The sequence below is a fragment of the Mytilus trossulus genome, chromosome 7, assembly GCF_036588685.1.
Source record: "Mytilus trossulus isolate FHL-02 chromosome 7, PNRI_Mtr1.1.1.hap1, whole genome shotgun sequence".
NCBI lineage: Eukaryota > Metazoa > Mollusca > Bivalvia > Mytilida > Mytilidae > Mytilus > Mytilus trossulus.
The window spans coordinates 60,186,626-60,211,801 of NC_086379.1; the positions used below are offsets into that span (position 1 = coordinate 60,186,626).

The 25,176-nt window shown below is 31.9% G+C and overlaps 1 protein-coding gene across 1 annotated transcript; it reads left to right on the forward strand.

Moving 5' to 3' along the window:
• Positions 1–13,713: 13,713 nt before the first annotated feature.
• Positions 13,714–16,946, forward strand: LOC134726562 (uncharacterized). Its single transcript, XM_063590968.1, has 3 exons — positions 13,714–14,418; positions 15,643–15,795; positions 16,890–16,946. Exons 1-3 carry the CDS (start codon positions 13,828–13,830, stop codon positions 16,944–16,946), a joined length of 801 nt encoding a protein of 266 aa, XP_063447038.1. The 5' UTR covers positions 13,714–13,827.
• The last annotated feature ends 8,230 nt before the right edge of the window (positions 16,947–25,176 follow it).

A 25,176-nucleotide genomic window follows, 5' to 3' on the forward strand; every position in this document is an offset into this window, starting at 1 on the left:
CATTTGACAAAAATGAATATTTGGAGGGTTTTGCTTGTTTGTTTGTATCTGATACCTGAGAGTTATATGCCTCTCAAAATTATGTACAAACAACGGTACGTTGTCGGCTCATCTTCATGTTTAACTAAGAAACTGTCCATTACACCGACAAAATAATGTGTTAGCAGTGGAGGAATATGTTCTATCAAAACTTTTGATTGGTCATCTCTGTTTAACACCATTCCTAATGTGAAATTGAAAAATGGTCTAAAAACATAATCCATAATGCTTTTCAACCTGAAAATGATAGCATGCGCTATCAAATTATTACTTTGGCATGCCATACATAAATTTATTACTTTTGCATACCATACATACTATTGTTACTAGGGAACACAAACGTAAAACATTCTACACAGAGGAACAATTGTTCAGTATACTGGAGTAACTAATTGACGCTTATTTAGTTTTCTATATTGTGTCGTGTGTACTATTGTTTGTCTGTTTGTCCTTTTCATTTTTATCCATGGCGTTGTCAGTTTACTTTCGACTTATGAGTTTGACTGTCCCTCTGGTATCTTTTGTCCCTCTTTTATTGACAACCTATTTGTTAAACCTCAAGGTAGACTTTATCAACAAATTTTCTGCATGACTATATTAACGAACTGTTTGCCTCTCTTTGGGGAATTATGTAGAAGAACAAATATCATCAGCATGATAACTCAAAGATAGAGTAAAAGGAGTCCTGCAGCACAAGTTCTACAAAATATTACGTCAATTTGAGAATGGAAAGGGGGAATGTGTCAAAGATACAACAACGTGACCATAGAGAAAACACAACAGCAGAAGGTCACCAATAGGTCTTCAATGTAGCGAGAAATTCACGCACCTGGACGCGTCCTTCAGCTGGCTCCTAAACAAATATATACTAGTAACTGTTATCAAAATCACTATGCTGTCCATAAAATATTCAAATTATTATCTAGTTCAACTTTAAGAACCTTCGGTTTTGTAGCTCTCTCGGATAAAAAAAATCAGCACTTTGTAGCTTCTCACTGATTTTATTGTTCCCTTTCGAGCACAAGGAAACCTGTATTATCCGATGCACTAAGGGACCAAAAAAAAAAGTGTCGAGTTAAGAAGGGTTTCGGTTAAGGCAAGTTGCACTGTATATTGGTTTACGATGCTAATTAGAGAGAGAAAAAAACATAGTCAGACACTCGGGGAATTACTTTATTTCTTTAATTGACAGGATGTGGCAGAAGTCTTTCCTATATGAATTCGGGGATCAATGTAAAAACAACTGAAGACTGCTTACGACGTTGTTCTGACTATATAACTGCTACACACTTTGTCATTAAGGTTTGTTATCAGTAAATGCAAAAAAGTGAAGAACATTGATAGGAATGTGTACATAGTGTGTTTTTGTTTGGTGCTACTCATTACCTTTTATGTATGATTGAAAATTATAGTATATTTAAAACCCAATCTGTAATAAGAAGTGACCATAACTAAATACAATCATTTTATCTAGCAATGTCTCAAAATATTAGAATTACGTGTAATCAACTGCATGTTATGTGCCGTTTCAATTCTTAGATTTAAAAAAAGTTTAAATAGCTAAAAATATATCAAAGGCTTTGCAGATTAATTGTGAATAAATCGCCTAATCTGTAGGCTATACGTAATTTGCTGTTTCGTTGTGAATAACTAGTCACTGTTTACTTTTTAAGAGAAGTATCTTTCATACATTTTCTATGACTCTCCAAAGTCATTATTATCTTTCTTTCACAACCGATTGTGTTGCATTTGAGTTTGTAAATTCTTTATATAAAATGTAGATATGAGTGGGTTTTTTCAGAACTCTAGCTGCTACTGCACTAATTATAAACCTGAAATCAATGGTGATATAAATGACTGCAGGATGCAATGTACCAACGCCAGCTACACTCCTTGTAGCTCCGGTCGGTCAGCCCTGGTGTTTACATTTGTTGAAGGTAAACATCAATATGATTTAAGTTGCATTACAGTCACTCCTATTAGATTTTAATTTTACTCTTTTTAATTTAAAAAATCAATTTAACTCGATACTCAACATCTTCAACACCGTTGAAATTAGTTTAATGTTGTTCTTCAATAACAATACTCTATTTTATTTGCAGATTTAAGCACGAACCCAACAAAGAAGTACATAGAAAATGAGTGTCTTACAACAACCAAAGACAAAAGCAAGTTTGTTGTCAGTGACTGCAATGATAACTATTTATATGGATGTAACAATAATTCATGTGAGGTCTATTTATTATTATTATTTATCGTAATAGTAATATAACCTTGCGTATTCAACATTCTTGATCATTCTTGGTCTTCACATTTTTATGATTGTTATTGGGACAGGTAAATATAAATTGGACGCACCATATTAATAAACTTTCCTTGAAATGTGAAATGCCAGTCTCCTCTAGTGCTTGTGGACTATAGGTCACCGATTACATCATCAGATCAGTCGTCACTGCTTTAGTACTTACATAATTTATGACTTATATTCCTAATTAATATGCCGATAAATTGAGAAACTATTTTTAAACTTAGGTCCAACTTGTTGGATCAACCATGTCTTTGTTCGTCTTTTGACATCAAATATTGTGTTCTGATCGACCCCGAAAAGAATTTTAAACGAGATGAGTTTGTATGGACGAATTTTCATTTGTGGAAAATGCCAAGATAATATCATTAGAAAAGTAACATTCAAAAGTAACCGTTTCATGATAGAAGTTGTATCATTTGGAATATATATGTCTATGTGGATAAATACACGAAACAGCGTCACGCGTCTTTAATTAAAAAGTATTACATAGTGTTAGTGAGTCAGTTTTAGGTTTTCAAAGAAATGGCACTCATGTTCATTTTCTGTCTTACATACTTCTGTTTGTAAAGCACACCATCGTATCATAGAGTGTATGGAGTTGATAATAAATGAATGAATATGATTGAATTTAAAATTTGTTTGATAGTTTGATACATTGTATATACATTTAATTCTTTAATGCTTATTGTAGTTGTTACAATAAAACTATCATGGTATGCCTATCAAGAAAAATGTTTGGAAGACAAAAGTTTCATACTGTACCAAAAAGATACACTACCAAAAAAGGCTACTGCAGAAACATATTATTGGACTCCGATTTTCAGAACACATACAGTTGTTACTGGTAATTATGTAATATATTTGTTGTCTTGTTTTGTATACTATTGTGTAATATGTTACTAAGGCAGTTGCTTATTTCTGACCTGATCTGTTTGCTATATATCATGTTTCAGCTAGCTGAACCTTTCAAGACAGTTGTGTATGGTTAATTTATAAACACATATCTGAGAGGGCAAATAAATTGAACATATTTGGGTAACGTGACAAACACCGGGGGCAAGCAGTCAAAATCTATTTAAGCATATAAACATACATACAAACATAACTGAATTCAAAATTGAAACAAACGATGGGAATAGAGTACTCAAATTATTCTTTTGTATTTTTCTTTCTCAATCTTCTGTGAACAAACAATGCCTATCTTTCTTTTTTTTATTGTTCTTTCTAAATCTTCTGTGACTAAAGAGGCCAAACCATTCTTAGATATATTTTATTCTCTCAGTCTATTTTGAATAAAATGTTCAAATCTTACTTCGATATTTTTCTGTCAATCATAATGCAATGGTTGTCAGTGTTGTCATTAACATGCATTTATCATAGATAAAAACATTTCCTTGTATTAATCTTCTGAATTTTTTTAGTGTTGATTTCAGTTGTTGTGATGCAAATAATTTTCAAGTACATAAAAAATAATCTTTTTACTTTTCAATGCATCATTCTGTTAGGGACGACACCAATCGATGTAGGATAAAAAAAAAAATTAAACCAAATAGTTTGAGGGGGGTTAAACCTCTGCAAGTTTTGTATATCTAAAATCGATTTTTACAGATATATCCCTACCGGTCAATCATGTTTTGTCAAATTACGTTATGAGGGTGGGGTGGTGCGGATTTTTTTTTGGGGGGGGGGGGGGGGGCAATGAATAAACTATCTGAATTAAGTTGTTTATCCTACATTGAACTTTTGATGTCGTCCCTTAGACCGATAATATTTTTTCTGATGAATATGAAGTAATATAACATAAATAGATTTTTAAGTATAATACAGGAATCATGATTATAATCATTTTTTCCATTGCTTAAAAAACTGACGATTTTCAGTGAAGGAAACAAGATTCTGCTCATACGTCGTGTGGCTCATGGTATTTAAAAATGCGATGATAATATTATGTTCATATGTGCAGGTAAACTTACCAAAGAAGATGGAGAATCGTGTCTTGCAGTGTCGACAGTGGAAACGAACAATTATTTAACTGTGGAAAATTGTAATACGAAGTTGCCATTCTTATGTTCAGAAAAAGGTCAGTGCTTTTTGAATTTCCTACCATGTTTCGTAATTGTTAGCCCAACTTTTGTATGTAAAGCGTCATTACTGTCAGTCTTACATAATTCATTACTAGGCACTGCTAATCCAATTGATTAAATATTTTTTGTTTGTTTATCATCAATTTACCATTAAAACGCTGCTATAAGCTAGCAATGACCATTTCGAAATTAAAATAAACGTGTGTTGTATCTTGAAATAATGATTCAAACCAGTAATTGATATGCAGATAATTATAGTCTACGGATCATCACTTTTATATTCCTCTTATTAAACTTTCTATGACTAAAAATAATATAAAGAAGAAAGTTTACAATTATGTATACTTATGATATTTACTTAAATATATCAATTGTAAATCATGACTATGCAGTAGTGTTTGTATTATAGAGATATTTTTTTTTTGATGAAACTGAAATCCATTTGAGATATTGGAGATAAAATAATCATTTGAAATAAAACAGAAGTATTTCCTCAAATTGCAAACTTACGTTTTTTCGTTCATTATATCGTACCGTTATTTGTCAGAGTAATTACGAACAAGTATCAGGGAAACTTGAGCAATAACAAACGTGTTATTACTATTGTGTTTGTAATCAGTAGATCAAATTCATAAAATCTATTATATTACCATACACATACACATTCATGGTCCGTCTTGTACACTAAATAATTTAAATGGGGTATGTGTACTGAACAATATTTTAGTCTGAGATGTTTAATTTTAATTTCTTAGTTGTTATTAGCTTCAAACTTAATTGAGAGTACTCCCTGTGTATTTTTGTGACTGGGACGTATAAGTACCTTGCTACTTCCTCTCTGTGTTTTTTATTAGAAGTATTTGTTTCATAGAAGTATTTTCATCTGATTTTGATATATAGTTTGTACTTCTGTTTTACTGATAAACCACTATCCAATGTTAGGAAAGAGCTGGCGCCTTCAAACTTGTTTAACTACGCACAACATTCTGTAAGTGCCTTTCCCAAGTTAGGACCATTGGTCAGTGGTTGTCGTTTGTATCTTTCAATCATATTTGTTTTTTGTTCATTATTCTGTACGTAAAGCAGTTACATGTTGTTATGTCGGGCATTTTTGAAGGCCGTAAGTTGAACACCTTTAGTTTTAATACATGTGTTATTTGTTCTCTTGTAGAAATTAGTCTCATTGGTATTCATACTTGTTAAATGTCTATGTATTCCCGTAAAAATAATTGCAGCTTTACATTATCGCGAGGACTCTTTATATTTGATGTGTTTTCCTCGGTTTTAATTTTAAACCGGCAGAGCATTTACTCAAGAAACCATATATACATTTCATATCACCATACAATAACCTTAACACCGGATGTCGCCTTCTTTAATACGGAAGCAGCATTTCATCTCCTTTTTTTTTTTTAGAGAAAAAAACCCCCATAAAATTAAGAATTGAAATGGAGAATGTTTCAAAGAGACAACAACCCGACCATAGACAAAACAACAGCAGAAGGTCACCAAACAGAGTCTTGAAATAATATGTGTCTCTAATATTTAAGACAAATGTATATACAACCATATATTTTCAGAATCAGTAAGAAGAAACATATGATTGTACACCAATAGAAGCTTTGAATAAACCACAAATAGCTTCAAATTAATTATCTACAAATATAATGTTGAAAGACCTTCAATTAATCACTGAACATTTTTTTATATACATATCTTTTGGAATTTCATTGAACATCATATGCACGAAATATGATTAGAAATTGGTTAAAAACAAGACTAATTTTTTGGGGAACAAATGTTAGTGTAAGGAATAGACAATATAGAGAAATGATAAAATAAACATTCTTCATATATTATATCCATGAAAAATGTAGTTTAAGTGTTTTTATAGTATTTCTTATATTTTTAGATAAAAGGAACGCAATCGATAACAGTACACCCAATAAAAGTCCACGCTTCATAACTCTTCCTTTAGCTGGTAAGCTGTTATGCAGATGTATACAAAATGGCAAAGGGGATTATAGAATGATTATCGAAAACAATGAAAACAACTATTTAGTTGGGTTTTAGCGTCATATCTAAAAAATAAATAAAAACAAAACGAATAATTTCTGAAAGAACGAAGTCTCGTTAGTGAAATGATATAAATGAACTAGATTTTTTTTAAAGACGTTAGCGGCAGAATTGAATAACAACTATATAAACGAATTAATTGAATCCAGTGGTATATTAATAGCTAATACATAAGAAGACACTTGTTCTTATTGTTGTTTCAGGAAGGAATGGCTCGAAGAGGCTTCAATGCTCCGTTCTTCTAGCCATTGTATCTCTGTCTGTGTAACCAATCAGACGTCACAAACCTGAGTAGATTTATCTTTATCTTGTCTTATCAATTCGCAGAAATATCGAAAACAATATTTTTAACGTATTATAAAATACAAACCGTTCAAATAGCACATACATTATAATTTATTTTTTATAACACGCCGACAATATTGTTTTGGAGATTTCTGCAAATCGATAAAACATCTAGTGTCTATGAATATATAAAAAGAAAAGATATGGTATTATTGCTAATGAGACAAATCTTCACAAACGTTGAGCACCTGTATACCACTGTTGCTTTTATTATTCAATTTTAACAGCCTTTCGAAGATAAGTGTAGCAGCCTTTAATATAGATATATAAGTTTGAACGTAGTTTTCAATTTAGATTTTATTTTTTTGTTTGGGCTTGTATCATATTTTCCCTCCGGTTTATATGATCCGTTCATCCTATATTGACTCTTAAAATTTAAGAGTTTATCTGAGAAAATATCTGTACCAAGTCAGGAATGTGAGTGTTGTTATCCATCTGTTTTATGTGTTCGAGCTTACGATTTGTCCATTTGATACTTTACGTCTTCTCAGATAACTGTATTTTTGTGATTTTACTTTTTAACCATATAGGTTAAGGGCATTTTGTTTGAAAATTGTACTTTTGGTAGAAATTAGAAAACCCACTGTAGTGCTAAATCCTTCAATAATCAGTCATTAGTCATTACAACAATTAGAGTAACACTTAGTGTTTACATTTTAAAATAATTTCATTTATTGCTGTTATGAAGAAAAATGTCTATTTTATTTTAGTTATAATAGAAGTCAGTTTGCTTGTTTTTGTCCTGATGTTTGTAATGATTATTATCAGTATCAACGCATTTCGAAAGTAAGTAAGTCAAGTTAATAAACGAACAATAATTCATCTGGGATTACATATTTGAGAAAGTTTACACATGTGCTATCTTTGCCCTATATTTGTAATGTAATAAACGAATAAAACTCGATACTTTGCGTTGTGTTGCTTTAATGCTCAAAATCTATATCAAAGTCGCCCATACAAAGGTACAAAGAAACGTCATAAACATAAGACGTAATTACGGGAAACACAACGTAAACATTTGCATTATATTCTTAACAATATCATATATAGTCTAGTATACAGTGTTGTGTGTCACTTTAACGATATGTTCCTGATGTTTAGTAATCACTACCTTATAATTCGTGTAGTTATATTTTCTTTTTTATTTCAACTTTTCCAATGTTTATCAAAATGAGAATGGTATTTCTTTAACTTCATTAACGTTGTTATTTAAGGAAATTAACATAAAATAAGGTACCAATGACTTACTACAAACATACTTTTGCAGAATACGAATATATCAAGAAATTTTAAAGAGTGTTAATGAAAGGTTACCTGGTACCGAATTTTCAAATTATACCGGAATAGAAGATACAAACGAAGAGATAAATGAGTCTGGATATAAAGAATTGTCTGAAAACGTTTTACAACCTACAGCAAACCGTCATGAGGAGATAATAAATACATCAGAAGACACGTTGGATTACCAAGGTTATTTGGTACCGGAACAGCACTACCATACTATTCCGGATGTGGAAGTACAATACGCAGCAGCAAATGTAGAAAAAAGACATCCATGCAAAGAACATTTTGATAAAGATGACTATTTAGAACCCATAATATGATATAAAAATTATGTTTCGTGAATAATAATTTACACTTTTTATTATATCATAATTAAAAATTTGAATTACAGAATCATTAATTTTTTTATTATTTTACAAAAACAAACCCAGTTGTTTGTCAAGTAAGCTAGCATAAACGAAAATAAACTGATACTAGTAAATTGCCCATAACAGAAAAAAGTTAACATCTTAGGAAAAATGGTTTTGAACACAAGAGACCATAATGTTAAAATTTTAAAAAGTTACGGTATATTATATGAAAAACATCTGTGTATTATTACAGTAATGATGCATGCTTAAAGAGTATTAACAACATTAGTACTGTCAAAACATGTCCCATCGGCTTTTGTCATAATATGAACCATTCTCTGAAAAAGGCTATTAAAATCCATATCATTTCTATCCTTTACACAATACAGTTTTTTGTTTTAAATACATTCAGGCATATTTTGAATAAATCAGAGGATAAAACATACTACACAGAATAGCAAGTGGTCACTATGCTCAATTTTCGCATTGACAACATATTTATTGAATGTTGGGATAGGATTTACAGCTGATTGTCGACATTCCTCTGGCACAAGATAATTGCCTTTCATAGTTAACTTTTCAATATTTTCCTATGAAAGTCGAAATTTTGTCAGTCACTTGTTAAAACAAGACGGTCAGATAAACTTGATCATTTTATTTCACATACATGTACATTGATGATGTTCTTTCCAAAACAAATACAATATTCAATAATTTGGTTCTATTAACCCATCCACCTGCTCTAGAGAGAAAAAAGACACCTGTAAAACTTTTAACTCCTTATTTTACATCTACGTTTACATTGAATTTGTACCAGAATCAATGAGAAACACATTTTGAATTAAATATCTTCCACGCCATGTCAGCAATCTTCGAGCGTCGGGCGTCTCAACAAATACCATGATTAAGAGCTTTGAAAAACGTTTCAGATTTTTTCATGTCGGGCATTCTATAGTTTGGTAATCAGTATGGATTTTCCCATTGTTGCAGGTCGTATCGTGACCTTATATTGTTGATACATGTATATTAATCATTCAATTCTGACAGATAGTTGTTTCATCTCTTTTTTTGAATAAAACATAAGCTGATTAATAAGCAATAAACGACTGAAACCCCAATACATGTTATCTTAGACATGCATTTCATTTTGTTTAGTAAAAAAAGACGAAAGATGCCTATGAGACATTAAAAAATCATGAGCCGAGTGAAATTATCAACACCAGTGCAAAAGTCGATGAATAGACGAACAAGATTTCAAACACTACAGAGAAAACTATTAAACAGGCAACACGAATACTACCACGAACTTGTTCTTTTAGATGCAGAATCTGAAGGGGTTAACCATGATTCCTGAAGTTAAATTTACCCCTTTATTTAACCCCTTCCTGTACATGTTCCCATCGGTGGTACCGATGGGCTATATTTTTGGGCAATTAGCTTGCGTAAAGTATTGAATCTTTGACATTTGTTGACGTACAGAAGTGGTTGATGGCTCAAATCATTCCCCTATATCACAGCTGGGTGATTCGTGGTACCTAAAACCTCTTCTAAGTACGGTTTGGTATCAAATCGCCCCTAACGGACAACGTTTTCTCCTGTGAAAACCGTGGTTTTTTTATATTTTGAACACAATATTTCCGTAGAGTATGGGAAAATATACTGTTGATTTTGGGGGCAATATAACTTTTTTGTATTAACTTCGCCGTGTATTTTTGAAGGAAAGTATTTATAGTATGATTAACACTTGTAGCCAAGTGAAATAAGTGATTGTAAGTGTACCAACGCAATCATTTACTTGAAATGCACTCTCAATTTGTGGTCAGTACTTTCCAAATTAATTGAAAAAGAGGCAAAAAAAGACAAAAAGTCATGAAATTTTGTTTTCGAAGTTGAAATAGATGTAACAGAACATTGTTTCTGAAGTGCCTGGTTATGGTAATGCCGAAAACACTTTTGTTGAAATAAGGAAACCGGCAAAAGTTAAGAAAAAAATGGCAGGCTAAAGTATGATATCATCCTATATTTGCTCAAAATGATGGGATTTACAACAATTATATGTTATATCAAGACTTAATTTTTAAACGAAAACAGACAGATTATTTGTTAACTCTCACTTCGTGAATGGAACAGTTAACTCATAAAATTTCATTATTTTAAACTGGAACTCCCGTGGTTCAGTGGGAAGCTGCACTAGCTTACAGTAGGAAGATTGCATGTTCGAACCGCAAAGCCGGAGGTAAAAAAATAATTTCCTATATTAAATGTAACTTAACTTAACTAAAACATCATAGGCCCAAAACACCAAAGTAATTATTGGTAATTCATTGAATCTTTACTTTTAAAATCAAAATTCTATGTGCTGCTTGAATAAACATATTTTAACCTGAAATTTGTGTCAAGGATAAGATTTTTGACGAAAAAACGGCTGAAATCCGTTATTTAGCATATTGCGGGCATCAACGTTTGGAAGGCATACAGCACGTATTTCCCCCAACTATACCATAATGGTAACTTTCTTGTTTCTATCAGACTTAGGACTTTGCTTTGACACCAAAACTATATCCTATTAGCCATTATAAAAGTCTCCAAACGAACTTTTGTATTTTTTTTACTTTTTACTCACGTGACTTTTGGACAGATAACACGTGACTTCAAAAGACAAATTTTCTGATATAATTATTCCTTTGAAGTATTTAATCAATTATCTCTCAAATGACTTCAAAACGACCTTTGTGTCAGCTTCAGTGCGAATGCTATATGCGATTGAAATTTGATAGTGTCTTTCCATAAGTTTACGTCCAATTTGGCGGAACGTGAAAGGGTTAAGACAGTTCTCATAGTTCCCTGTCAAAAACAACTAATAACAAATCATGTATATATGACAAAAATTTCAATCGGTACACATCAAATGACCAATATCTTTCATGAAATGACGTCATTAACAGTCAGATGAAAACATATGCGATGCCAATATATAGTGTTGTGAATATTTCTAAATTCTATTAACTTCGATTTATTAGTTTTGCAAATTATTATTGTTTAATATAGTTAGTTATGTAGTATAGGAAAAACCTTCGGCAAAGTCATTTTGCAGAACACAAATAAGGACTTAATTGAATAAAAACTAAACACATGTCTTCCATTATATAGTAATTATTTGATGGGCTGATCCAGAAAAAGGTTTCGTAGTTTATTTTTTTAATTTTTTTTTAAATTTTAATTTACTGTAACAGTCAGGCATTATTGTTTGTTCGGTTGATAACACGGTTATAGCCAATTAAGTCGGTGAATATGCAAACTGTCAACTTGGATTAATGAAAATTCCCATGGACTAAAGCCCTCGTGCATTCACCATTCATCGGGTGTACTTTATTTGGCGTTTTTTTTTTTTTATTCGAGCGTCACTGATGGGTCTTTTGTAGATGACTCGACTGTCTGGTGCAAATACAAATTTTCTATACTGTTATCTATAATGGGCTCATTTAAAACCACTGGGTAGATGCCAATGCTGGCGGGGTTTATATTCGCAAAGGGTTTCACCAACACAGTTCTCAGAACTTTTTATTTGATATTAAATATCATAGATATGGTCCTAATTTTAGTTTTTAATGTTAACAAAACTAAGAATTTTGGAATTACTACGGATTTTCTACCTAAGGAATAGATTAGATTAGCTATATTTACCAAACTTTTAGGAATTTTTGGTCATCAGTGCTCTGGAACTTTGTCCTTTATTTCGCTCTTTTTTTTTTGTAATCATTCGAGCGTCGCCGATGAGTCTTTTGTTAATGAAACATGCGTACGGCGCTAATACTAAAATTTTTCTATCCTGATATCTATGATGAGTTTGTTGATACAATATTTTGGTCGGTATAATAAAACAGTTATATTTCATTGAGTCGCTGAATATGCAAAACTGTCAACTCGGGTCAACCCGTAGATTCACACTTCCATAGGGTTTACAAGTTTTAATATTCGCCTCCTCTGTAAGTCAAAATTGTCTATTGATATCCATGTAATGACAACAACTCTAACAAATAGGTACCAACCAATTGTCGAACCATGAATGTACTTCTGGGTATAACAATGAAATCTAGCTTGGTTTCAAATTTTTTATAAATTATAATCCTGGTAACTTTGATAACTATTTGATAAAGATAATTTTGGTACCAAAAATAAAACATGCAAACATCTTATAACAATGTTTATGAGTAACCATATAGAATAAATTGATTAGTATGGTTATTGTTTACTGGATGCGGTTTCATAATTACAGAACAAGTAAACAAACATTACTGTAAAAAATAAATGTGTCATGTCTGTACATAATAAGGTTAACTATTTCTGACAAAATGTAGTTAGGTTGATTTAATTGACACGTGACGAGTCCGGATTTGTACAAAATATATACCTCGTGTAAAATTTGTCGAATTAATTTCCGGTTGATCTAACTGTGCTGATCCAGTAACCCTTGTAATATCACAATAACAGTTTTTAAAACAGTCTACCAAAAGTGAAAGGCTGTTAGTATGAGGTGAGTGTTGTGAAATCAAAATTTATACTTCCCACATCCAACTCCTGATAGTTGATGTCTTTGTCAAGAGTTTCAAACAAAATAATAGCTTTTTATAATTTAAGAAGTTACTGATTTAAAAGGTCTAACTTTGACTGTCATAAATAGATTTTATAAATGAATAGTTCAAAACATTGTTTTGTTGGTCAATATTTTATAGCTTTGTTTTCTAGGAGAAAATTATTATGTCATTGGGATTTGGATGTGTTTACTATAAGAATTGCTGATCTGCTGGCATTAAAGAGAAGAACAACTGATTGAGTTTTTGTATACTAAATATTTAATTAATGATACCAGGCTTATGATTTGCCTACACATGATTCATCAATGCTACTAGAATAGAAAAAATGAAATTCCAAATTATTACGAAGATGAAGAGCATTGAGAACACAAGGTTATCAAAGGTTTTGTCAAATACTGCTTTTAAGTTATATACTCATTGTTGGTAGAAAAAACATTAGTACGTTGAACAATTCAAAGTTTTGCAAAACTGTTAATCTATAATTTTACAATATACAGCCCTTGGATGGTGTAAACTTCCCAAAAAAACGTGTATGGTGTAATGGTGTATGGTGTATGGTAAAATGGTGTATGGTGTATGGTGCTATGGTGTATGGTGTAAGAGGGATGGTGTAATGGTGTATGAGGAATGGTGTGATCGTGTAACGTGCGATCGTGTATGGTGTGAATGAATGGTGTACGACATTTGATTGGTTGAAACCGAAGTTCGTTTTATTTTAATTTTTCGGATTGTAAACATAAACAAAGATGGCGATAGAGCGCGTAAGACGATTATCTATACAAGTAAGACATTTAATTTTGCAATGCGCAGCAGCACTTTTGTCAACAGTAAAAATTCAACGTGTTTTGGAAAAAACTCATAACATTAAGACATCTAGACAAGCAATACGGAAGTTTCTAGATAGATTCAAGCGGTCAGGATCAGTTACAGACCTTCCAAAGCGTCGCCGGAATGGAAATATAACTAATTTCCATAGACAGATGATGAATTTGTGGTTGTCCAAAAATTGTGAACTAACATCAAGAGCGTTGAGGGACAAAATAATGGCTGTGTTTGGTCTAAAACTGTCATCTAGTTGTGTCAGCAAAATTAGAAGAAAGCTTGGTTGGACAACACAGAGAGTGAAGTATTGCCAACTAATCAGTCATCAGAATAAATTGAAAAGGCTCCAGTGGTGTCTTGCTGCACTCGAACGAAAAGATACATTTGAAGATGTTATATTCACGGACGAATCTACAATTGAGATGAGCTCCAATGGCAAATTATTCTTCTACCTGCCATCATCAAACCTACAACGCATTCCAGCAAAAAGACAGAAGCCAAAACATGCTTACAAGGTATTTAATATAAATATATATTCAGTATTTACCTAAATTTTAAGCAGATTTCTAATATTTAGTTTATACAAAGTATTTGAGCTACTTATGCAACATACAGGGGCGGGTTCCAAACCCACGATAAAGAGGGTTCCAACTATATGTCAGCATTTAAATGCATTGATCGTCAAGAAAAGAGGGGGTTTCCACCCCTGGAAACTCCCCCCCCCCCTAGATTCGACACTAAATATATATAGAGTTATTTCTTAATATAGGTTATAACATATCAGTTTAGCATGTTTAGTAAATACTGTCATTTTGGTCCTTGTGGAGAGTTGTCTCATAGGCAATTCATACCTGATCTTTTTTTATGTATACATAATAATACAGACAGACAAATGAATTTATTTTACCCTGATATCCTAAAACCTGTCAGAATATACCGTCATAAGTGTTTTATTTAGAACATGATAAGGGCATTCATCATTTTTACATCATGTACATTGTATGTGTAGTATATTTTTACAAGGGCATATTTTGTTAAAAGAAAAAAGGGCCTGGGATCATGCCATGCTAAATTGCTTTAGATAAAACACAGTACATTTTCTCTTATGCTGGGGTATATATATGTATACATTAAAAAATGAGTCCATTCCTTGACAAGAAGACAGATCTACATGTACATGTATACATGTACATGGTATATAAACAATCTGTTTCAAACAAATTAAGATTCTGTTAAAAAGTAAAACAGAACCCTAGGTCATGTACAGTACATTTGTAGGTAGGCAGTTGCAATGTTCAAGGACAAGTGTTTGAAAATCAAATAAATTCATTAATTAGAGACATGTGCCTGTGTGTACTGTTACAATGTATCATGGTTATCATGATCACGGTTTTGGTTAAATAAAATAAACCCTAAAAACACCTGAACATTACTTAATAACACTATTTATATTGGCACCATTGATATTCATTTGGTTGAACATGTTAAATCTTTTTCGTTTGCTAGTACTAAATGTATTCTGTTTTATGAACATTCAAAGCCTTATCTAACCAGTGCCTTTATGCATGTACATGTATAAATATAAATACATTGACATCCATGTACATGAGTAGTTTAGGAGACTATTGATATGATAATGCTAGAAGAATGTATGGGAAATATTAAATAATAAAAATCCTCCAGTCTTCATGGTATTTGAATTGGCATGCTTAAATTAAAATGAAATGTAATATTTTCAGGTACATATTTGGGCAGGCATTTCATACAGAGGCCGAACTGATTGCTGTGTGTTCACTGGAATAATGGATTCCATAACATATCAACAGATTTTGGAGCGTAATTTTCTACCATTTGTTGCCAGAAAATTTCCAGATGGCTATAGGCTATACCAAGTGAGTGAAAACAATCAACATTTTAAACTTTATTGAATGATTAATTGAATGCTAGCAAATCTACATGTGCATGATGTACCAATTTCCACAAGTATTGTGATTTATCTTTTATTATAAGTTATATGTGGTCATGGTGGTATGAGTGCTAATGAGACAACTTTCCATCCAAATCACAATGAAGTTTATGTTTAAAAACAATTTTGTATATAAATAACTTAGGCTCTGTGTTGAAGATTATATTTTGACATATTAGTTAACATTAAACAGCAAGCAATAAAGGGCCAAAAATGACCATTGTAACACAATTTCAAACAGAAAACTAACGGTCTTATATATTTACAAATTAAAGAAATCCATGTATCTGTAAAAACTAGTCTACCACTAAAAAATGGTTCATGACTCATAACATGTATAACAGGTGCATATATAGTATATGCAGTGGATTTTTTATTACCATAATAACCAACAGCATTTACACATGTTACTTGTTTAGAAGTTTCTATGCATTTGTATAAATTGCATTATTTGTCATGTCATTGTGTAAAATAAATAATGTACACTTTGAATTTGCTTTTATTTTTATATCCACATGATCATGATGATCAACAAAATCATGGCTAAAAAATGATCACTGCCTTGTCTGCTATACATGTACATGTTAAGTTTTTATATGCCTGGTTTAAGGGAATGATTTATCTATTGTAAAAAACATGTAATAGGAATGCTATCTGTATAACCTCATATACACAACTTGCATACATGTACATGCAAACATATCTGGATATATGTTGATAAGAAATAATTAGCAGTTAGCACCTACATGTATACATGTATGAATGCCAAAATCTCCAAAAAATTGAGCTGTTTTGCTCACATGTGCATATGATACATACACTGACAAACATAATTATTATATGTTTTATCACATGACACATCATCTAAAGACTGTTGGTCAACTGTTGCTTTGTGTTGCATAGCATGGTCAGTACAGTTTCACCATATTGTCACGCATGACTTGCAAAGTACTCTTTGTTGTAAAATCAGTCATATTAAAGTAATGATATTTATGGAAAATTCTTTCTTATTTTTTTCAGGATAATGACAGCAAACATAAGAGTAAGTCAATTAAAAATCATGTCAATAAAATTTAGAATTGCTGACTACTGAGTTGGTGATTCCTTCTTGAATTTTAAAGGAATTTGTATGATTTATAGAATTTTTAATGTGTTCGATAATATATCTGATCGGTTTGTTTCTAAAAAAGTATTAATCCTAAAAATAAATTTTAGTGTTCTTTTCAGAATAAAGGATAATAAATTATTACATGTATTTATCATTGAAGTAATATTACAAACAAATAACTTACAAAATAAAGGAAATTGGTATTTTTCATACAGAACAAAATTTTGCTGATTTTACGGTGATGTAAATTACTTCCCTATAATAGTAGCAGATTAATTAATGCTTTAGAAAAATAAGCAAATTACAGTTACTTATTTAATTGGTGTAATGAAACAGAGCTATAGATTATAGACTTATAAAATAATGTTTTGAACTTTATATATATGTTACAGGCATTTTCGAAATTTAGGCATTTTGTAAAATGACTGAATTTGTAGGCATTTTTTTAAAATGACTGAATTTGTAGGCATTTTTTAAAATGCCTAAAGTTGACAAACAATTTATTAAATGCCTAAAAAATCCTAGTCATTTTGTAAAATGCCTGAAATTTTTAATGAACATTTTTCAAATTGCCTTGTCTGTTTTACGCAAAATGTGTAAATATGAAATACATGAAATAGATGATGAAAAATATATTGTAAAGCTACAAAAAAGGTTGAGTAAAATAAATTTAGGATTATTCTTTAAAAATGTAAATGTAAAAACAAGCATTAATTAGAAAATCTGTAGGCTTCTAGGAGCCTGAATTGCACATCTTGCAAAATATTGAAAATAAAAGTATGATACACTAAAAGAATATTTTAACAATTGGTCAAGTAAATAAAAGGACATAATCACATTTGAAGATTGAGTTGCCGACTTTTGTTACCATTTAGTTGCCTTATAGGCCTATTGTATATGCCTGAACTATTTGCCACTTGAAAAGCATACATCATTCAATGTTTGATACTATTACTTGTTATCTGTGTTCAAATGAAGAGGTTATCAAAAATGAAAGAAGGCATGCATCAGACTCAATGACAAAACAAGCTATCAGGTTAGAAATCTATCGGAAAGAGTTTTGACAGAGGTAGATATTGGAGCAAATGTAATAGTTGCAATTCCCTATGTGGATCGACAGAAAGGAGGCATGTAACCTCATGACTGTTGTTACTGGAAAGGAAGAGCATGGTTATCAACTGGGAATTAAAGATGGAATACTACGTGGATTTTACACCAGGAATCAGTTTGAACAGTCTGACAGTAACTGTATTGCTATTCAATCTGTAAATTATGATAATGAAATATCCTTCAGTAAAGCTGTCAGTAAAGTTTCTTTGTGTGAAGGTCAGGGTTACACAAAATGTGGCCGTAGTGCTAGTGGTAAAGACTAGATGTAACACTAATAAAATCAACGGTACCAATTTTGTTGCACCAGATGCGCATTTCGACTAAACGTTGTCTTTGCAAAAAGACAGAAAAATGTGTAACAGTTGCTGTCATCCAATCATTTCATGTAGCAAAAATAATTGTCATCTTCAGTGTTAATGTGAATGATTTAATTACAATTCTAAAACTGTAACTGTTTAAATTGCATGCTATACTTAATGATAGAATAAAATCATCTATTTGATATTTTCAGTCGTTAAATTTTGAGAACATTCTGTTCTAGTCTTTTAGGCGTTTTGTAAAATTTGTAAAATGCCTAAATCATGCAGGCATTTTAGAAAATGTCTAAAAATTTCAGTCATTTTAAAAAATGCCTAAATTTAGAAATTGCCTGTAATATATATATATATAATCTTTTTATGATAGAACTTTTCATGTCAAAGACCTTCTTAATCAGTAATTTATTCCATAGTAAGTCATTATTTTGTTTTATAATTATGACAAAGACATCGACTATCAGGAGCTGGATGGTAATATAAAAAAGAAGATGTGGTATGTTTGCCAATAAGACAACTATCCACAAAAGACCAACATGACACAGACATTAACAACTATAGGTTACCGTACGGCCTTCAACAATGAGCAAAACCTATACCGCATAGTCAGCTATAAAAGGCCCCGATAAGACAATGTTCAACAATTCAAACGAGAAAACAAACGGCATTAAACAAATATGTAACACATAAACAAACGACAACCACTTTATTACAGGCTCCTGACTTGGGACAGGCACATTCATAAGTAATGTGGCGGGGTTAAACATGTTAGCGGGATCCCAACCCTCTCCCTAACCTGGGACACTGGTAAACAGTACATCATAAGGACGAACTATAAAAATTAGTTGAAAAAGGCTTAACTCATCAGATGGACAAAAATACAAGTGGACGTGGCTGGGTACTTATACATCCCGACACAAAAAGACACAATGAACATATCTGAGAGTACTCGCAGTTATCTGACAGCTAGTTCAAAGCCACTAACAACTAATAAAAAAAATAATGCATCTAAAACTAAACAATCAATCCGTACACATCCAACATCCAATGGATTTAGTGTAAAGACGTCATAAACAGCCAGAGAAAAACATGACCTTGTGCAATGCAAAGTTACAGGTATCGACAAATTGTAGATAACATACTAGTAATATTAAGTTAGCTTTTAATCTACTGATAACAAAATCAATATTTATACCAAATAAAACAATATTCAATGATCTTATAACAGTGTTGAATAGGTAAACTTTTAGAATATGTTTATTTATGTTTAGCGACAAGTTCACATGGATCATTTCTAAATTTCCGGGCACGGTTAACAACATTTCCGTAAAAATGAGGATGTGCTATACCGTTTGAAATAAGTTTTTTACAGGTACAATCAAACTGCAAAACCAAATCTTTATATCTATGGAAAAATTTAGTAAAGGTTTTAAGTATTTTATGGTAACGGTATCCCTGGTTTAATAATTTACCAGGAATACATAGGTTGCGTTTGTTAAAATAAAAAACGTCACAACAGACCCGGGCATAGCAAACAAGTTGTGAAATATAAACACCGTAAGATGGTGCCAAAGGAACATCACCATCTTAAAATGGAAAATTAAAAATAGGGAACGAACAATCGTCTCTTTTGTCGTAAATTTCAGTGTGGAGTTTTCCGTTGAAAACCGAAATATCTAAATCCAGGAAAGAACAGTTATTACCAAATAAATTTGATTTATTTGATGTAAGTTCCTTGAGGTAAATTTCAGCAGTATATTGAGAAAATTCCTGATTATTTAACATAAAATTATCATCAAGATAACGGGAAGTGTTGTTGAATTTATTAATAAAATGCAATTTCGACGGGTCTTTAATTATTTTAGTCATAAACTGTGTAACAGTACAAAACCAAGTCTGCTATTTAAGGGGCACAATTAGTGCTCATGGGGATACCTACAACATGTCGATAAACTTTGTTGCCGAAGCGTACATAAATATTATCAAGGAGTAAATTTACAGTTACAATCATCTCATCACACCTCCAGTAAGTGTATCTGGCATATTTACCTTTCTCATTAGAGAAGAAGGTTTCAAATGAGTTGCAGCAAATATATCTACATTCGGCTTTATCAAACGACCATTTAATTAAATGGGAAAACTTTTGTTTAATAAGATAGTGTGGAAGTGTAGTGTAAAGAGTAGAAAAATCAAAACTATTAACAGAATCAAAAGGACCATCAAAAGCCCGTAATTTATCTAAAACATCCAAAGATTGTTTTACACTCCAAAAATGGTTTATACCACTATGTTCATATATAGTTTTACTTTTCATTTCACAGCACCCAGTTAATACTCACAACCTTTCACTAGAGCAGTTTGTTAAAATAATTTATCGGTTCATCAGTTTGTTAGAGAAGAATTCAAATATCAATTTGGTAAATTGTTGTAGCCATTGCTATTGTGATACCACAAAGGTTACTGGATAAGCACAGTAACATAGTCTTAATCAGCTCCAGGACTTTTTCATTTATAAATCTAAATTCAACATGCATTATTAGGTCTGTCCACCTTTTCTGGTGGAAAGACCTATTGGTTTTGTTCTGATTATTATTTTTTTTCTTCGGCCAACTTTTTTTTCCTTCGCTGTTTTTTTGTTTCGCAAGATGTCGCTTAGATAAATGAAATATGATATCAAACAGTTTATGCGCTTTTGAAACTGACACCGCGAAACTGAATACTTTCCCATATAAGAGTTATCTCCCCGAACACTGTTTTTCTTGTTATCGCTTAATCTTCACAACCGTATAAGAAACTGACAAATTTATTTATCCAAATGGCGCGTTACATCCTCAGGATGTTCTGTTTTATTTTGACCGTAGCCGTATAGAGATTCCATATGAGAGTTATTTCCCCTTTTGTTTTTGAAATTTTGAAATGTGTTTTAAACTGAAAAACCATTAGTGATAGAGACCTAGGGTCTTTCATTTTTAGATCCTTGGTCCAAAAAAATGAAAATTAGGTCAAGGCCAATAGTCAAGGTCGTATTTTAGATTTTTATTGGTCTTTGATTTCACTATAACTTTGGAATTATTATAGATACAGAAAATTTGCATAGTAAAAAATGTTTGGTACCTCAAGGGGCAACTTTGTTACATTTCGACTGTATTGGTTTTACCATTTTGTAAGGGACATAATCCCCATTGATGGTTTATATAAAGCCATTATTAGACAAAACTCTTAAACAAAATGACCTTGACTCATAGGGTCTTTTGCAATGACATTGTGAAGCAATGACCTTGGCTAAGGTCACAAGGTCAAAGGTCAAGGTCATGTACATATGTGATTTTGGTCACTACTTTAAGAGTTTTATGTGTGTTTGCCAACCAACCAATCAATCAATCAAGCATGATCATGATCAATCAATCATGATCAATCAACCAATCATGATCATGAAATCAATCAATCAATCATGTTTCCGTCTCATGTGTTTAATATAGGGTTCAAAATCTTCTTTGCTGTTTCAATTGACCCTATCCAACGTGTTTAACCAACCAACCAACCAACCAACCAACTAATCAATCAATCAATCAATCAATCAATCAATCAATCAACCAACTAATCAATCATTGCATACATGTTTCCGTCTCGTGTGTTTAATACGGTCTCATTTGTTTTTTTCGCTTGTTTCAAGAGACCATATCCAGTGTTTAAGTTATAAACCAACCAACCAACCAATCAATCAATCAATCAATCAATCAATCAATCAATCAATCAACCAACCAACTAATCAATCAAACAATCAATCAATTATGACAGTATATTGAAGGAATAATCTCTCAATTATTCAAGAAAAATTGAAATTAAATATTGCTCTTACGTTTCTTCTGAAAAAAAATCCACATGTACTCTGAAACTACAAGGCCAATCGACCTCATAATTTGCAGTCAGCAGGGCATACATGTACTAAAAGTTTATAAAACAACGTGGTGCAGCTACTTCTCAAGAATTTTCCTAGAGAAAAGAAATGGCAATGCCGTAAAAATCGCTTGCTAGGTCCGTAAATCTCAGTAAAATCCTACAATAAATACAATAAAATTTCCGCTCCTAGATTGAAATACTAATCTGTGTTACAAACAGGTGCTGAAAAACGTACATTTTCAGAAAATAATCCTTAAATGTGTTTTAAAGTTACACCGGATCAATTAAATCCAAAACATGCACTGCCCGTGAACTGTGATCAAAATGTCAATTTCCTACAATAACAAAAGAAATTACATTGTGTGCATTCCGTCTCTATACATGTTGTCTGTTCAACGTCCTCACCTAAAAAGAAATAAAAAGACTAAGTTTTCGTTATTATAAACCCGTGTCACGTGATGTCTCCTCAATCTTGCGCGCACGTTGTACCTAAAATAAAAGAAAAACTTTCCAAACTAAACATGAAACCTTTCCGGTAACACAATACTATAGACCCCTTACAGAAACAAACAGACAAACAAACAAACAAACCCCCCAATCAATCTATGTTTCAAAGGGGGGAAAGCCTCTGGTCTTTGTTAGTCTTGTATTATTTTAATTTAAGTTTCTTGTGTACAATTTGGAAATTAGTATGGCGTTCATTAACACTGAACTAGTATATATTTGTTTAGGGGCCAGTTGAAGGACGCCTCCGGGTGCGGGGATTTCTCGTAACATTAAAGAACTATTTGTGACGTTAAGCTGTTGTTTTTTCTATGGTCGGGTTGTTTTCTCTTTGATACATTCCCCATTTCCATTCTCAATTTTATTATTAATAAAATGCATATACTGGACATATTTTTTTTTAGGAATATGAACATATTTAAACTGCTTTTTGGATCATTTTTGACATACAAAATTTCGGGGCAATAGTAATTTCTGTTGTTCAAACATCATAAAGTCATATAGAAGATAACAGTCAGGGGGGGGGGGAATATACTAGAGTATACCCCTGTTGATAAATCGAAAATAAAATGACAACGCCATGGGTAAAAAGTAAAAAAAAAAAAGACAAACAGATACACAATAGTACACATGACACAACATAGACAACTAAAGAATAAGCAACACGAACCCCAAGATTCGTATTAACACCATAAGGAGCGAGACCTTTTCTACGAATAGGCATATCGTGCCATCAACCGCCATACAAATCTCTCCTCATTGCACTAGTCAGGATCGATATTATGACACAACCGGTAAAATTACATATCCGTGTATTCGTGTATGTTAAGATATAAGACCTAAACTTTAAAACATGACGCTTGAAATAGAGAAATCAAAACGTCGTAGCGGTGAATAAATTCGTGATAGTAACCGAACACAATTGAAGTGTCGATTTCATTGGTCCTTCCTCTAGAAATCGGCAAGAGCAGTTTTTTGGTGTAAAAGGTATACCCCTGTTGATGAACTCCATGACGTAAATACACTACGCGAGCGTTATGTGAACTAATTATGATTAGCTAGGAGGGAGCGTATTACTGTAAAGAAAAAATGGAGATAACGGATTTCAGATTGATATTATTAAAAATAAGGAAGTAATTGTCCTTGTGGAGGGATCCTAACATCATCTCAATCTGTTGATTTACTTATCCTATAGAGACTCGTCTCACTTAATCTCCATACGTATAAAACTGAAGGTAGAACGATTACAATGTATTACTTAAATCATGTATACTTTCGAAGACTTTTCAATATTGATAACAGTCCACCACAGGCAAAACCAATAAACACGTAGTTTGCTATGTTTGTAACGATATATAAATGATAAAATATATGTGCCACAAAGGACTAATTCAAAATTAATGGCTAAAAGAAACCATAAACATTACGGATTATGAAAAAAAGGAATATAATCAAACGCCCCTCTTTCTCACTCAACATTAGAGTTGTGAATACTAGCATGACCAAAATAATCGAAATTCCTTTTTTCCGGCATAATGTGGTCATTCAGGAAGTCATACAAGGACATAATTAAAATATAATTTATCAAAATATAGATATTTATGAAATAGAAATGGAGAATATAATGCAGTTGTATATTTTTGGCAGTTTAATCTCCTTTTCTGGTAAGTTATCTTTTAAATTACTTTTCATGTAAAAAGATACAATATGATTGACATTTACCAATTTTTTTTGATAATCTTGCTTTTAGTGGCAGTGGGTTTTTCCCGATATAAACACCTACAACTGAGCACATAATGACCAAAAACAATTAAGAAATGTCCACATAACACAAAATAGTATATAAATTATAAAACATCATAAATCCCACCAAGCAGCTTGTTTCTCCAAAACAGTAGCAGTTCCCGATCTAATTAACTAGTGAACCCTTCAAATTTTAACAACGACGGAAGTAAAATTGTTTTAAGCCACCAAAATATAGCCGCTGAAAAATATTCTTTCCCAAATAGGTGATCAAACTAGTAAAGGTTTCTCATTTATTTTGAAATAAAAATGTTATCCTATGTAATCTAAACAAACTATTTAATCAGTTATTTTTGATTATTTAAATGCATTTATATCAATGTATGGTATTTATTACTTTTTGTGTCAATGCAAATTGATGTAGACTTGATCATCTTGTTCATTGGCAGGATGTTCATTCTTCATCGGACTCCCAGAAAGCAGCTGGACAACGAGTTCCCATGTGTGCACACTTCCTGAGATAGAAATGATAAACACCGATGACGTATTCAATAGATCATCAGACTATGTGGTGTATAAAGGAGTAGAAAAGGCTTGGACAGGAACAGTGGTTAAACACACAAGATGG

What these genes read in the sequence shown, in the direction of transcription:
- LOC134726562 (XM_063590968.1), top strand. Translation starts at nt 13,828, where the DNA reads ATGGCGATAGAGCGCGTAAGACGATTATCTATACAAGTAAGACATTTA. An exon ending in AGCCAAAACATGCTTACAAG is followed by an intron (nt 14,419 to 15,642) that starts GTATTTAATATA and finishes TAATATTTTCAG; the next exon opens with GTACATATTTGGGCAGGCAT. An exon ending in ATGGCTATAGGCTATACCAA is followed by an intron (nt 15,796 to 16,889) that starts GTGAGTGAAAAC and finishes TATTTTTTTCAG; the next exon opens with GATAATGACAGCAAACATAA.